Source organism: Lactuca sativa, chromosome 4 (genome assembly GCF_002870075.4).
Source record: "Lactuca sativa cultivar Salinas chromosome 4, Lsat_Salinas_v11, whole genome shotgun sequence".
Lineage (NCBI taxonomy): Eukaryota > Viridiplantae > Streptophyta > Magnoliopsida > Asterales > Asteraceae > Lactuca > Lactuca sativa.
In genome coordinates, this window is record NC_056626.2 from 192172010 (window position 1) to 192184961 (window position 12952).

General features: G+C 31.5%; 2 protein-coding genes across 2 annotated transcripts; both read right to left on the bottom strand.

Annotated features, from left to right (window-relative positions):
* Positions 1 to 6065: 6065 nt before the first annotated feature.
* Positions 6066 to 7859, bottom strand: LOC111882126 (40S ribosomal protein S7). The gene is made up of 6 exons (XM_023878490.2): positions 7708 to 7859; positions 7083 to 7169; positions 6920 to 6993; positions 6704 to 6824; positions 6440 to 6622; positions 6066 to 6363 (listed from the first exon to the last, which is right to left on the bottom strand). Exons 2-6 carry the CDS (start codon positions 7158 to 7160, stop codon positions 6244 to 6246), a joined length of 576 nt encoding a protein of 191 aa, XP_023734258.1. The 5' UTR covers positions 7161 to 7169; positions 7708 to 7859; the 3' UTR covers positions 6066 to 6243.
* Positions 7860 to 8843: 984 nt separating this feature from the next.
* LOC111882111 (protein EARLY FLOWERING 5) lies at positions 8844 to 12650 on the bottom strand. Its single transcript, XM_042901252.2, has 8 exons — positions 12379 to 12650; positions 11443 to 11536; positions 10980 to 11065; positions 10838 to 10887; positions 10665 to 10731; positions 10501 to 10582; positions 9599 to 10422; positions 8844 to 9346 (listed from the first exon to the last, which is right to left on the bottom strand). Exons 1-8 carry the CDS (start codon positions 12457 to 12459, stop codon positions 9104 to 9106), a joined length of 1527 nt encoding a protein of 508 aa, XP_042757186.1. The 5' UTR covers positions 12460 to 12650; the 3' UTR covers positions 8844 to 9103.
* Between the last annotated feature and the right edge of the window lie 302 nt (positions 12651 to 12952).

Here is a 12952-nt window from a genome sequence, read left to right on the forward strand (position 1 = left end):
TATTACATATTTATATGTATTTATGTACTTTTTTAATTTTTTACATATATGTATATGTATTTTATTGCATTTTAAATATATACAAGTATTTGTTTAGATATTTATATGTATTTTTAAGTAATTTACATTTTTATGTGTTTTTTATGTATTACATATCTATAATTATTTTTACGTATTTATGTATTTTTTTTACTTTTTTAAATAGATGTTTATGTATTCTTATGTATTTTGAATATATAACCATATTACTTTAATGTATTTTTATATTTTGTTTTTACTTCAAGTCGTCTTTACAATTTCATCTAGTTCCCACAACTTCTTCGAGTATGTCTAGTTTGTTTTCCTACATACCCACATATTTTCAGCTATTCTTATTCGTTTATCTTGAAATTAAAAAAACAAAATAATAATTTATACACATACGAAAACTTATAAGTGAAAAGCTTTCCGGTGTTTAATTCGAAAACTTATAAATTACTATTTTTTTAATTCGATATTTTATTTCAATATGAACGAATGAGAAAATCTTAAATTATGTGGGTATATAGGAACACCATCTAGACATACTCGAAGAAACTGTAACTTGTGAGAATTGGATGAAATGGTGAAAACAACTTAAAGTATAAAAAAATACATAACTACATAAAAAAATACGGTTATACATTTCAAATACATAAATATCTATATAAAAAAAACTTTAAAAAATAAATAAATACGTTAAAATACATATAAATACATTATACATAAAATAACACATAAAAATATGTAAAATACTTAAAAATACATATACATACGAAAAAAATACATTTATACATTTAAAACACATAAAAGTACAAAAACATCTATGTAAAAAATTTTAAAAATACATAAATACATATAAATATGTAATACACAAAAATACATAAAAAAAATATGTAAAATATTTAAAAATATATATAAATACATAAAAAAATACGTTTATACAGTTAAAATACATAAATACATATAAATACGTAATACATAAAAAAATAACACAAAAATATTTAAAATACTTAAAAATACATATAAATACATAAAAATACGTTTATATATTTAAAATACATAAAAATATGTAAACATATACATAAAACTTTAAAAAATTCATAAATACATAAGAATACATATAAATATATATAAAAAATATGTTTATATATTATATACAAATTTTTTACGAAATCTATAAAAAAATCAAATTATTTTGTAAAAATTAACAATTTTGTCTCATAACCTACGAAACAGGTCAAAATGGCTTAAGTGATTAAATTGGTCGGTTTCTTAAGCTTTTCTATTCAAAAAGTTAAATAGTGGATTTTTTTGTTAAAAAGAAAAGAGAACTTTATTAAAAAATTTCCAAAATATTAGGACTTATGTGAAGATTCACTTAAAAATTACTAAAATTACATACTAAAATTACAAGAAATTAAAATTTTACTACTCGAACTATTGCAAATACTTTGCAAAAGTTACAACAAAAAACTACAACTTAGTTATGCATACAATGAGAACAATCAGTTACACATTCAAACATAAAATATTCGGGCAAAAACATCGTATTTAATCTTATCAAAAACTCAACTTTGACGATAACATTTTTTTTCAAGTAAAAGCAATTACATTGATACTTTACTAAAAGTAAAAATATTAAAATCGTCAAAACTTTATACAATCAATTTTAACAATTAAGCTGTTTTTTACTATTTCCAATAACATTATCAAAAATAGTAAAAAAATAAGATTGTTTTCTAATGTTCTAAAGGGATATATACACTAAAGTCCCAATATTTCCATCGATTTGACAAAAAAGTCCTAAACTTTATTTTTTTGACAATAAAGTCCAAATTACCAGCTATTTTTGGCACTTTAACCCTTTTTTCCCGGTGAGCCGGTGATAGGTTTTTTTTGTCAAAAAAATAAAGTTTAAAACTTTCTTGTCAAATCGTCAATTAGGACTTTACTATCAAAAAAATAAAGTTTAAGACTTTCTTGTCAAATCGTTGAAAATATTGGGACTTTAGTGTATATATCATTTTTTTTTGTTAGGAATTTAATGGTATGATACTCTTTAAGCATACATTCTTTTGTTAGCTAGATCCTATTGAAATCATTAATGTTTGATTCTTGTTAAATCGTTTTTTTAATCTCAACAAACCGACATTGAAAAAAATGGAGATAATTAAGAAAAAAAGAAAGAACCAGGGTTGTGTTGACTTTTTGCAGTCCCAAAAAATAGAGAAATAAGAAACCAAAAAAAAAAACAAAATTGTCATTCTTTCCCTTCTCCACATTCACACCCTTTTGACTAGGTATGTATTGGTTGTGTTTGTATAATCTGTCCCCACTTTTTAGTTCAAGATTTGACGGCGAAGTAAGAAGAAAATTTTACAATTCTTTTCACCCTTGTAAAAGTTTCTTCTTGTTTCACCGCCAAATCTTGAACTAAAAAGTGGGAACAGATTATACAAACACAAACAATACATGTCTAGTCAAAAGGATGTGATTGTTGAGAAGGAAAAGAAGGACAATTTCGTTTTTTTCGGTTTCTTATTTCTTCATTTTTGGGACTGCAAAAAGCCAACACAACCCTGTTTCTTTCTTTCTTTCTTGATTATCTCCATTTTTTTTCAATGTTGGTTTGTTGAGATTAAAAAAACGATTTAACAATAAGCAAACGTTAATGATTTCAATAGAATCTAGTTGACTAGAGAATGTTTCAATAACTCTTATACTTAAAGAGTATCATACCATTAAATTTCTAACAAAAAAAAAATGATATATACAGTAAAGCCCAATATTTTCAACGATTTCATAAGAAAGTCCTAAACTTTATTTTTTTACAGTAAAGTTCTAATTGACAATTTGACAAGAAAGTCTTAAACTTTATTTTTTTGACAAAAAAATCCTAATTACCGGCTAACAGGGAAAAAAGGGTAAAAGTGTCAACAATTGCCGGTAATTTGGATTTTACTGTCAAAAAAATAAAGTTTAGGACTTTCTTGTAATGAAAATATTAAAACTTTAGTGTATATATCTCTGTTCTAAAAGTAGCTCTGGTACTATTCGAGAAATCGAGATTGTATGAAGTATTAATCTGATTCATCTAATGTTCTAAAAGTGGCTTGATACTACTATTAAATTTATTTATGTAGAATTAATAACATTTATACAAAAATTAAAATTGGGTTGTTTGATAGATTTGTATATATAATGATATTTAACCTTTTGTTTTATTACAATGTCACCTATATTATCATCTTGATTTTTTTTTTTTGTCAAAATAGTATCTCTTATAAATAAACCCACTTTGACTTTGCATGTGGAAGGGGCTATCAAACGTAATAGAATATGAAATGTTAAATGATGGTAGGCAGCCTAAGATTAAAATAAACAAGCTGAACAAACAGCTAACTCGCTAAGGTAGGCTTAAACGTGAAAGCCAACATAAATAGGCTACCCACTACTTTCAAACTAATTAGTAATTACCCACTAAGCATATTTTTTCATCCATTGGTTGCAACTATCACCCTACTAAACATTACAAAGTAAACTGTGATAATGTGGATACTACATGTATCAAAATTGGGCATCGGATTAGTTGTTAATCGGTTGAGAAATTAAATATCCTTCTACCTTTTGATCCTATCAATCTTTCTATCCATTTAAGTGATGACATATGTCATATTAATATTCTAAAATATCATTAAATCTTATTAAATGTTACAAATGTCACAATTTCATTGGGTATGAGGATATTTAATTTCTCTAATCGGTTATAACTCCGATCTAGAGTGGAAATACAGCAACCCGATGAGTACATAACCAGTTTTTTATTTTTTTGTAAGATTACTAAAAAAATAAAAATAGAGTTTTTAATAAAAGTTTACTCTAATCCAAGTAGGGGTGATAATGTGTTGGGATAGATCATACATAGGTTTACATGTTTAAATATACAGTTGAAAATATCTATCCAAACCAAAAAAAAAAAAAAAAAGATTTGAGAATTGCCAACTCAACTCAACCCAATACTTTTAATAAAGAGATTGGTTGAAATATTGGTATGTTTATTGTTTTTTCCAACTCAACATTTTTAATAAACATGTTGACCCATTTAAATTTTCGAAAAAAATATCCTTGAAAATCAAATAATCATTTAAAAAAAATTACACAAAACTTAAAAACTCCAGTAATTATTCATGTTTGAAAATAATACAATCATATCTCTATAAGTCCATAAGTCCATGACACAAACACAAAATGTTTACAACTATAAAAACACTATACATGTTTTATTCATAAATGCTACCCAACTCACTTTCATTTTAACCAACTTGATTTCCAAGAATGGTTACTAACCCAATGAGTAACAAAAAAAAATCAATAATATAATAATACTAAAAAATAAAATAAAAAATATTTTAAATTTTAAACGGATTAACTGGTTGTAACAATTTCAACTATAATTTAATCTATTTAATTAAAAAAAAAATGTTAGTTACTTGGTTAGGTTGGGAGGTTCGAGTTGGGATTGATTTTGTTTAATTATGTAATACATGAAGATTAAAATTATAAAACATAATCTTTCCTCTAAAGGTACAATTGTAAACATCTTTGTTATTTCAATTGTCTAGTCTGGGATGTTGAATTCATCATGGATATCAATCATCTTTTTGCTCTTAGGACATTTTTATTGTGTCTTCCTCGTTGACCTAAATGAGTAGATGTTGTCAAGTGAAACGATGTGTTATATTTTACTTAGTAGTTTGTATTTAAATAGAGGCATTTACTAGTAATCCATCATATTTCTTCTAATCGATTCAGAGATGCCATAGATGTTAGGAACGCTACTAGTCCAACCATGTCAACATAAAAGAACAATGGTGTTTCATTTTCAAAAACAAATTGGTAATAGAAGGGATTACCCATTGCATTATATGTTAGCATCTAGTTTCTCTTTTTACCAATATGGGATTGGGTTTGCACCCTAACAATCTTCCCCTCAAACCCAAGTTCTGCTCTTGGTCTCCCCAAACGATTGTTCATCTAATCCAATCCTTTTTAATACCGCTGATACTCTCGGGACACATTCATCTGAGATGGGCCATCAAGTAGACTTTTGATACAAGGCTTCAGGATCAACTTCTTTGGACCAGGAGAATTCCTGGGGATTACGCCACCTGTGCCGACCATATCATTCGGGCTACAACTGTTGCTCTAATATCATTTGTTAGGAATGCTATTAGCCTAACCATTCCAAGATAAAAGAATAATGATGGTTCATTTTCTAAAACCAATTACCTAATTAAGAATTGCTTTATATGCTAGCATCTATATGGGATTGTGTTTGCAACCAAAATAGACTTCTCTCAAAGATTCATGAAGCACTAAAACTCTTCTTGCATGATAGTAACTCGTCAAATAGTGAAAAATACGAAGATAGATCCTACCCAAAATTAGTTGGGATAAGAATGTTTGAAATTGTTTATTAAGTTTAGATTTAAGTTATTTATGTTTTAAGTCTAGTATCAAGTTATGTTTTATCATTCATGTTTTAAGTAAAATTTTACGTCGCTTTTATGTTATAAGTCAAGTATTTTAATATTATTATGTTTGTATTTTTTAAAATTAATATTTGTTTAATAAATTAAAATTTATTTAAAATATAATACTTGCTTACCAAACTAAATATTTTTTTAAAAAAATAAACAAAATTAAAATGAAAATTATATGACATACCCTCCCCCTTGATAACATGATTATGTCTAGTTGGAAGGCAATCAGAAAAGATTGATGCATGCACACAGCCACTCATTCTAACCTTAATATTGAGCTTCTGATTGATTGATGTCTTTAAATCATTCGAGGATCATATTAAATTATTAATCTTTAGAGTTACTCGGTGCTAAATTATGAGACATGAATGTCCTGCATAAAACGCTTACACTCACAAAATAAAATTATCTGGCAAGGTCTTTTTAACAGAAAATATTTCCAACTTTTATGGTCATTTTAGCAAAATAGTCATAAAAATCCACCGGGTAAAATCAAGATAATTTCTAGAAGCAAACGCTTTAATACCCATATTCCTAATTCAACTACAATCATGCCCCAATAAAAGAAGCAAACGTCAATTTAACTAACACCAAAGAACGACTGATGAGATATACTTTTCAAGTCAAAATTTTCAACATAAAATATAATTCAACCAACTCAAAACCCTCCAAACACATTTCAAGCTTCTGTAATTGGGTACTCAAACACAACATCTTTCCCAGAAAGCTTCCTGTAAACTCCACTGAATGTCTCCAACTTGTACTCAGTGTCATTACGAGCTTTTGGATCCAAATAAATCTAAAACAAACACACAACAAAAAACATTAACACAAATCCAAATTCCCAAAAACTTTATAAAAATAACTACATTTACCTTGATGATTTTGGATCCATCGAGCCTATATCTAACACGTTTCCCAACAATCTCAGCTGGATGCACCACATCTTCCAGCATGGCATCATGGACAGCTGTCAGGGTGCGTGATCGAGGTCTGGTGGCTGCTGAGCCTTTCTTTGGTGGCCTAACAATCCTTCTGGTTGCAATCACAACAACATCCTGTAACCAGAATTTAAAACTTTTAAATAACTAAATTTTGTTATAAAGAAATACAAATGGGGTGTTGTAAATATTAAGTACCTTTCCACTGAACTTCTTTTCGAGTTCTCTAACAAGCTTAGTGTGGATCTTGCGGAATGGTTTCCTTAATCTGTATGGGACATGGATCACAACAGCCTTTTTGTTTCCAACATCAATTTGACTGGGAAAGAAGCATCAAACAGAGATCAACATGTGATATATGATGATGGAGAAAAGGAAGACATTTAATATGAGAATAATGGGGACAATGCATACTTTGCAGAGTTGATGTACAAGTCCTTCAAGTCACTCTTGAGCTCTTGGTGGGTGTTTTCCAAGTCAAACAATGCCTGTGTTGAGATGAAAGATGGAAATCAATGAATAGATTGTTAATAAAAGAAAGAAAGTTTGTGGAAGAATGACATTAATGGTGCATTACCTGAGCAACACTCTGCTCGAACTCAGTGGGTTCTGCATCCTTGTTGTCCTTTTGGATCTTCTTCATTGAGGTATACATCTTGAAGATCTGGATTAACAGCTATGATAGATTAGTAATGTGATATGTATCGTTGTAAATTGAATATTGTATGCAACAATAAGATATACGCCAAAAAAACAGTTCAATGAAAACAGAATTAAAAACTCCATTTTCATAACACCAAGGCAATGCATGTCCGGAGCGCTATGAGAAGAACAAAGCTTCGGGCTCACCCGTTCTTCACTCGAGGCTCCACAACTCTATACTGATACTATTACTAAGTAAATGAAAACTACACTAGGAATCCGTAATAATCGCCTTACAATACTCGATCACAAGCACATGTACAACGCTACAAAGATCGAACAACTCAAAAACACTCGATTGAAAAGTAATTACCTAATGTTGTATCGTGTAAGCATACAAGAAGACTAAAACGAAAATGCATTCACAGAAACTATTTCTACACATCGGATATTAATAACGAGGATGGTACAAGAAAGTAATGCGACTATGAAACGATTTGTTAAAAGGTTTGAAATCAAACGGATATGCATTGAGATGAAGATGAAGAATGAATACTTACGTTAAATCGAAGGGTGGATCCTCTTGGAGGAAAACCCTAACCTGCTTGGAGTTTCAGCTCGGGAGGAGAAGGCTGCTGCTATGGATGTTGGGGACTCGAAACGTATTAATCAGAAGGGTTTTGTAATGCCCTACATACTTTCTAGTTTCTAGGGTTATACTTGGGCTGAATCTACGGCCCAGTTTTCTATCGGGCTCAAGTTGATAATTCTCTAAAAAGATAAAATTAATTATTTTTCAAAGATATGGTAAAGATTACATCATTAGATCAAAGAACTTTTTTTTGTTTAGGTCTAAAATCTAAATCTTTTTTATTTAAAAAAAAAAAAAAACATTATTTCAGTATTTTATAACGCTTGAGTTTCATTCTGTTAAATCTTTTACTAATGATTGTTTTTCTTATATGTTTATTTTTCTTTTTCATTCTGTTAAATCTTTTACTAACGCTTGAGTTTTATTTTTCTCCAATTAAGTTCTTAAACCCAATTAATTTTTATGGGAGCCAAACTACTTCAAACAAGAATATTAACTTTTATCAAGGCACTAGGCAGTTAACCATAGGCTTGAAAAATCTCACAATTAGTGTTTAAAATATTAATAGAAAGAATCTATCAAACTACGCAATCTCAAACACCCACTCTTAAACCCTATATAGAGCATACACTCCACAATTTCATTACCCTCAAATACAAAAATTATTCTTACTTTCTAGTGTCTATAATTTCTCATTAAATAAAAGAAATGATATATAATATAAAGTTGGTTCATACACAACAGTTCTTTTCCATAATTTTACAGAGTTATACAATACCTTTCATAGTTTCTTACATTACAGTACCTTTCATAGTTTCATATTTTACACAGTTATACAATACACCAATTTATATTCTATAGAGTTATATATTTTATAATTGGTTGTGTGTGAAAGAAATATGTTGTGTATTTGGCAAAAAAAAATAGAAAGAAACGAGATTTTGCAAAATGAGTTACAAAACCTAGATTCGCTGAAACTATTTAGCAAAATTAAACGTACTTTGCAAACTCCTTAGTCCTTATCAACCACATTTTTGCAAATAGAAAGTTAATTTTTATACTAATGAAAAAAAAATAGTCAATTTGGTGACAGAACAGCTCCAATATTAAAAAACTAAATCCAAAAGTTGATTAAAAATCCTTTTACAGAAATAACATTTCCCTACCTTAGTGTTAAAGTCTTAACCCATGGCGTCTTACAGTTGACATGATCCAACACAATCTAAAATCAAAGGGCCACTTAAAACTAAAAGCCATTGATTTTTTTTTTTTTTTTTTTTTTTTTTTAAAGTTGCATTACATCAAAATAAAGAGAAGAATTAAAATGGATGACAACAAATATATATATCCATATGCTCTCACTCTCAGTTGTCAAGAGCACCAAGAGCTTTCATATCCTCCAAGAACGCCATGTAAGAATCATCCACACTTGCAGGTTTCACTGATGAAGAAGAAGATGATGCCAACACTTTCACTGTTGACTGTTTCATGACAGCTGGCGTTACTACGCCAGGCTGGACAGAACCAACTGACACTGATGAAACTGATGGCTTCGGTTTCACCTTCGGTCCAGCTGTCTCTCTCCTCACCCGTACAGATGCTGGCACCTATTAAAATATATTCAAAATTAATTAAATACTAAAAAAATTATAAATTATCTTTTTTTTAATTCTTCCAAATATACCCTTTATTAGTTATAACATACTCAATCTTCTACATGCCCTTTTATGTCATTTTACATATTTCAGCTAGTTTTACCAAACGTCATTTTTTATCTGTCAGCTAGATTATCTGTTATCAGCTTTGTAGCCTGCAGCTAGCTTTTCAGCTATCGGTTAGATTTTCAGGTAGTGACTTACCATGGCGGTTAGTTGTGGGGTATGTTGAGCTAAAGGCCTTTTAACAACAGTGGAAGCGGCTGATTTCACATATGATGGTTTTTGAGGTACAGTTGGCGGTCTTGAAAACTGATCATCCATTGGAATTGGTGGTGGTCCGGGCGGAAGTGGCGGTCTCATCATTGGTGGCGGCCCAAATGGCGGCCTTGGCATCATCATTCCCGGATGAGGTGGTGGTGGGCCGGGAATTCCTAGGGGAGGTAATGGTGGTGGTCGCATGTCTGGAGGTGGTGGTGGTGGTGGTAGTGAAAAACGAGACATCCCTGGCGGTAGCATGTCTGTTGGTAAAACCGGGATCATCCCGGGTGGTGGTTGACGTGGAGGAGGTGGTGGTGGTGGAACCATTATTGAGAAGTCCTTGGCTTCTGAACCACCTTCGGATTGGTTTCCGGTGGGCTTTGGTGGTGGTGGAGGTGGTGGAGGAAGGTGAGAAATGTTGGAATCTGATTTTAAAGACTGAGATTTCTCCGCAGTTCCGGCAGTCCCCGGAGGCGGTGGTGCTAGGGTGGATATGGATTGTGGCAGTGGAGGAGGGGGAGGAAGAGGGCCAGGCGGTGGCGGCAAGATAGTGCCGCCTACCTCTGTTGTGGCGGGCTTTGGCGGCATTGGTGGTGGAGGTGGTAAAGGTAAAGACGAAGGCGGTGCATCATCTCCAGCCTCTGTATCGCCACCACTTTGTGGCAGAGGAGGTGGCGGTGGTGGTGGAGGAATCGACGAGTCAACATCATCTGACTCTAATCCTGCAGCATCACTTGTTGAACCTTCCACTAAGGGTATAATTGGTCCTGAAATCAAAGCAAAAAAACTCTTTCAGATCAGAAGAATGGAGGGGTAAAATGGTCAAAAGTTAAACGAAGCCTAACCTATCGATGACTTGTACATTGGAGGCTTTCCAGGTGGAGGTGCACCAGTTGGATTCCATTGAGGATGATAATAAACAGAATCCTGCAATTACAAGTTTACAACTCTTTGAGTAAATGACCATTTTGCCCTTGTGTATGTATGAATTATGAAGTCAAAAATTCACCTCAGGTTTTAGGTTCTTAGCTCTTTCTTCTTCCTCAGCAGTCCGTCTTCTTGGTAGTCCAAGATGACTGCAGGAGATAATAGAAAAATTATACGATTGAATTTTATAAAAATGAGATCTTTACTTTTTTTAGTAAATTTTATACTTCACTTCCAAATTCGTATAAACTTAACCTGAACATAACTGGAGCTTCACCCTTTTCCTTCATTTTTTCTTCATATTCCTGTCAAAAAAATGTAAAGTAGGCTATAAATATACACATTTGTTGATATATAATTAGATTTTCATATGATGATCACCTAAAATATATGTTACCTTTCTTTTCTTGATAACAAGATTCAATGTGTCCTCAAGTTGTCTTTTTTTGTGTTTTCTGGCTTTATCCAAAGCACCATCCGCCTCTGTAACAATTATAAGCAAGAAAATAAGAATCTTGAAATAGTTATCAAACAAATATGCTTAAAATTCAAAAATGATAACAAGTTTGATCATCAAAGAATTTTGGCACTTAAAACACTAAGCCCCCAACAATTACAAGAAAAAATTCAAATACATAGACTTCATGGCTAAAAGAATCATTTAAGAGAATAGAACATATGTGGAAATACTTTAACTTTATATAAGTTGTTAAAAGCTATAAATTCAAATTTATTGTTGAAGGAAGGAGGAGGTTCAGATCAGTTTCTTACAATTTGTTAAGAAGAATCAACTCATCAATTGATACACACACACACATGCACACATAAACACTACAAAACTTGGATCATTTAGAACTTACTCATTGCTTCCAACTTGTCGATTTGCTCCTTGAGGGTTTCAGGATCCTTCTTCAGTATCCCTACTTCTCTTACTTTCTTTCTTTCTTTCTTGTTCTGTCATAAATAAGCATACACATAACAAAAGAAACAATATTAGAAAGTTCCATCCATAACAAAAGAAACAATAGGAGAGAGATGCAAATATATCAGGTTCATGACACCAAAAAACAAAAGAAACAATATTAGAAAGTTCCATCTATAACACGAATACTAAATGTTGATGAATAGTGTCATAATAATGCCAACTCATCACATCATTATAAGCTCATCTGGTATTGTAAATAAAAAAAACTAGGGACATTTGATTCAAGATAGCTTGGCAATTGGCATACAAGGGATTTGCAAAGATAAATGATCTGTGTGCATCAATATGACATCAAAAGAGATAAAAGCATCAGATTTATGTCTAGCATTTGTATGCTTGAAATTCAAACCTGTTTGATTCGCAAACCCTAAACATCTCAAACACTTATATAGCTGAAGTAACGAATAAGCATGCATATTGTCAATGAATGTAAAAGTGGTTGCTCTTTGCCCAATGGTTATCAGTGTCCAGTAATGATGTATTTATCAGTAATGGTATTCAATCGGCCATTTTTGCTGCACCAGAGTATATATAACCTACATTTCAAGAAGTTCAAATAGTGTAGCCATATGAAATTCAGTAACTTCTAAAGTCAAAACGTGGATTATTCCTCCGAAGGATTATTAAATCAAAATTTACAATTTCCATTCATTAACATAAAGCCGAAACTTTCAAGAGCAAGAACTGAAATTAGAGAAATGACAGAGCAGCACGGTTCGATTAGAATTAACATGATCGTAACAATAACAAACAACAAGGACTTTAAGAAATTGTTGAAGAATAACATAATCAATTCAAAGGGAAAACTTACCCTCTTCAATTCTTTCTTGCGAAGCTCCTTCCTATAAGCGTCGGTAGGGTTCATGACTTTGCCCCCCTTTGTCGTCTTCATCTTGATAATCTCTGTATACTTTATGTATCGAATTATATCTTGGATCGAATTGCAATCAAAGAGGAGGTATGATAAGAAGAAGAAGGTGGTGTGGTGAGCTACGATTGTTCGTTGCGTCTTCTACCTCAAAACCTCAATGGGGAACTGAACCTGTGAACCTCTCTTTCGATTTTCACCTCCGTTTTTTCTTTTAAAATCCCCCTTTGTCTTGATTTACATGATTACATCCGTACGATCATCGGATCAAGTTGGAGTCCAAGATCCCGGGTCTGGGCCTATGTTTTGGGCCGGGTAATTTAGACCACATGGTATGGAAACTTCTTCAGCGCGGGACTTCAACCCTCCAACTCAATAAGGTAGACCTGGCAATTCGTGTATTCGTTTCATGAAAACGTGTCAGCCACGAATTTTACACGATACGATTACACGATGAGAAATAAGCTTTATCTCAAATTTTAAGACGTATTCGTGTCGTGTATTCGTGTCGTGTCGT

Coding starts and splice junctions, on each gene's coding strand:
- LOC111882126 (XM_023878490.2), bottom strand. CDS start 7,160: ATGTATACCTCAATGAAGAAGATCCAAAAGGACAACAAGGATGCAGAA. Junction 6,994..7,082: donor TCGAGCAGAGTGTTGCTCAG/GTAATGCACCAT, acceptor ATCTCAACACAG/GCATTGTTTGACTTGGAAAA. Junction 6,623..6,703: donor AAAAGAAGTTCAGTGGAAAG/GTACTTAATATT, acceptor TTCTGGTTACAG/GATGTTGTTGTGATTGCAAC.
- LOC111882111 (XM_042901252.2), bottom strand. CDS start 12,459: ATGAAGACGACAAAGGGGGGCAAAGTCATGAACCCTACCGACGCTTAT. Junction 10,888..10,979: donor TTGTTATCAAGAAAAGAAAG/GTAACATATATT, acceptor TTTTTTTGACAG/GAATATGAAGAAAAAATGAA. Junction 10,732..10,837: donor GAAGCTCCAGTTATGTTCAG/GTTAAGTTTATA, acceptor TATCTCCTGCAG/TCATCTTGGACTACCAAGAA.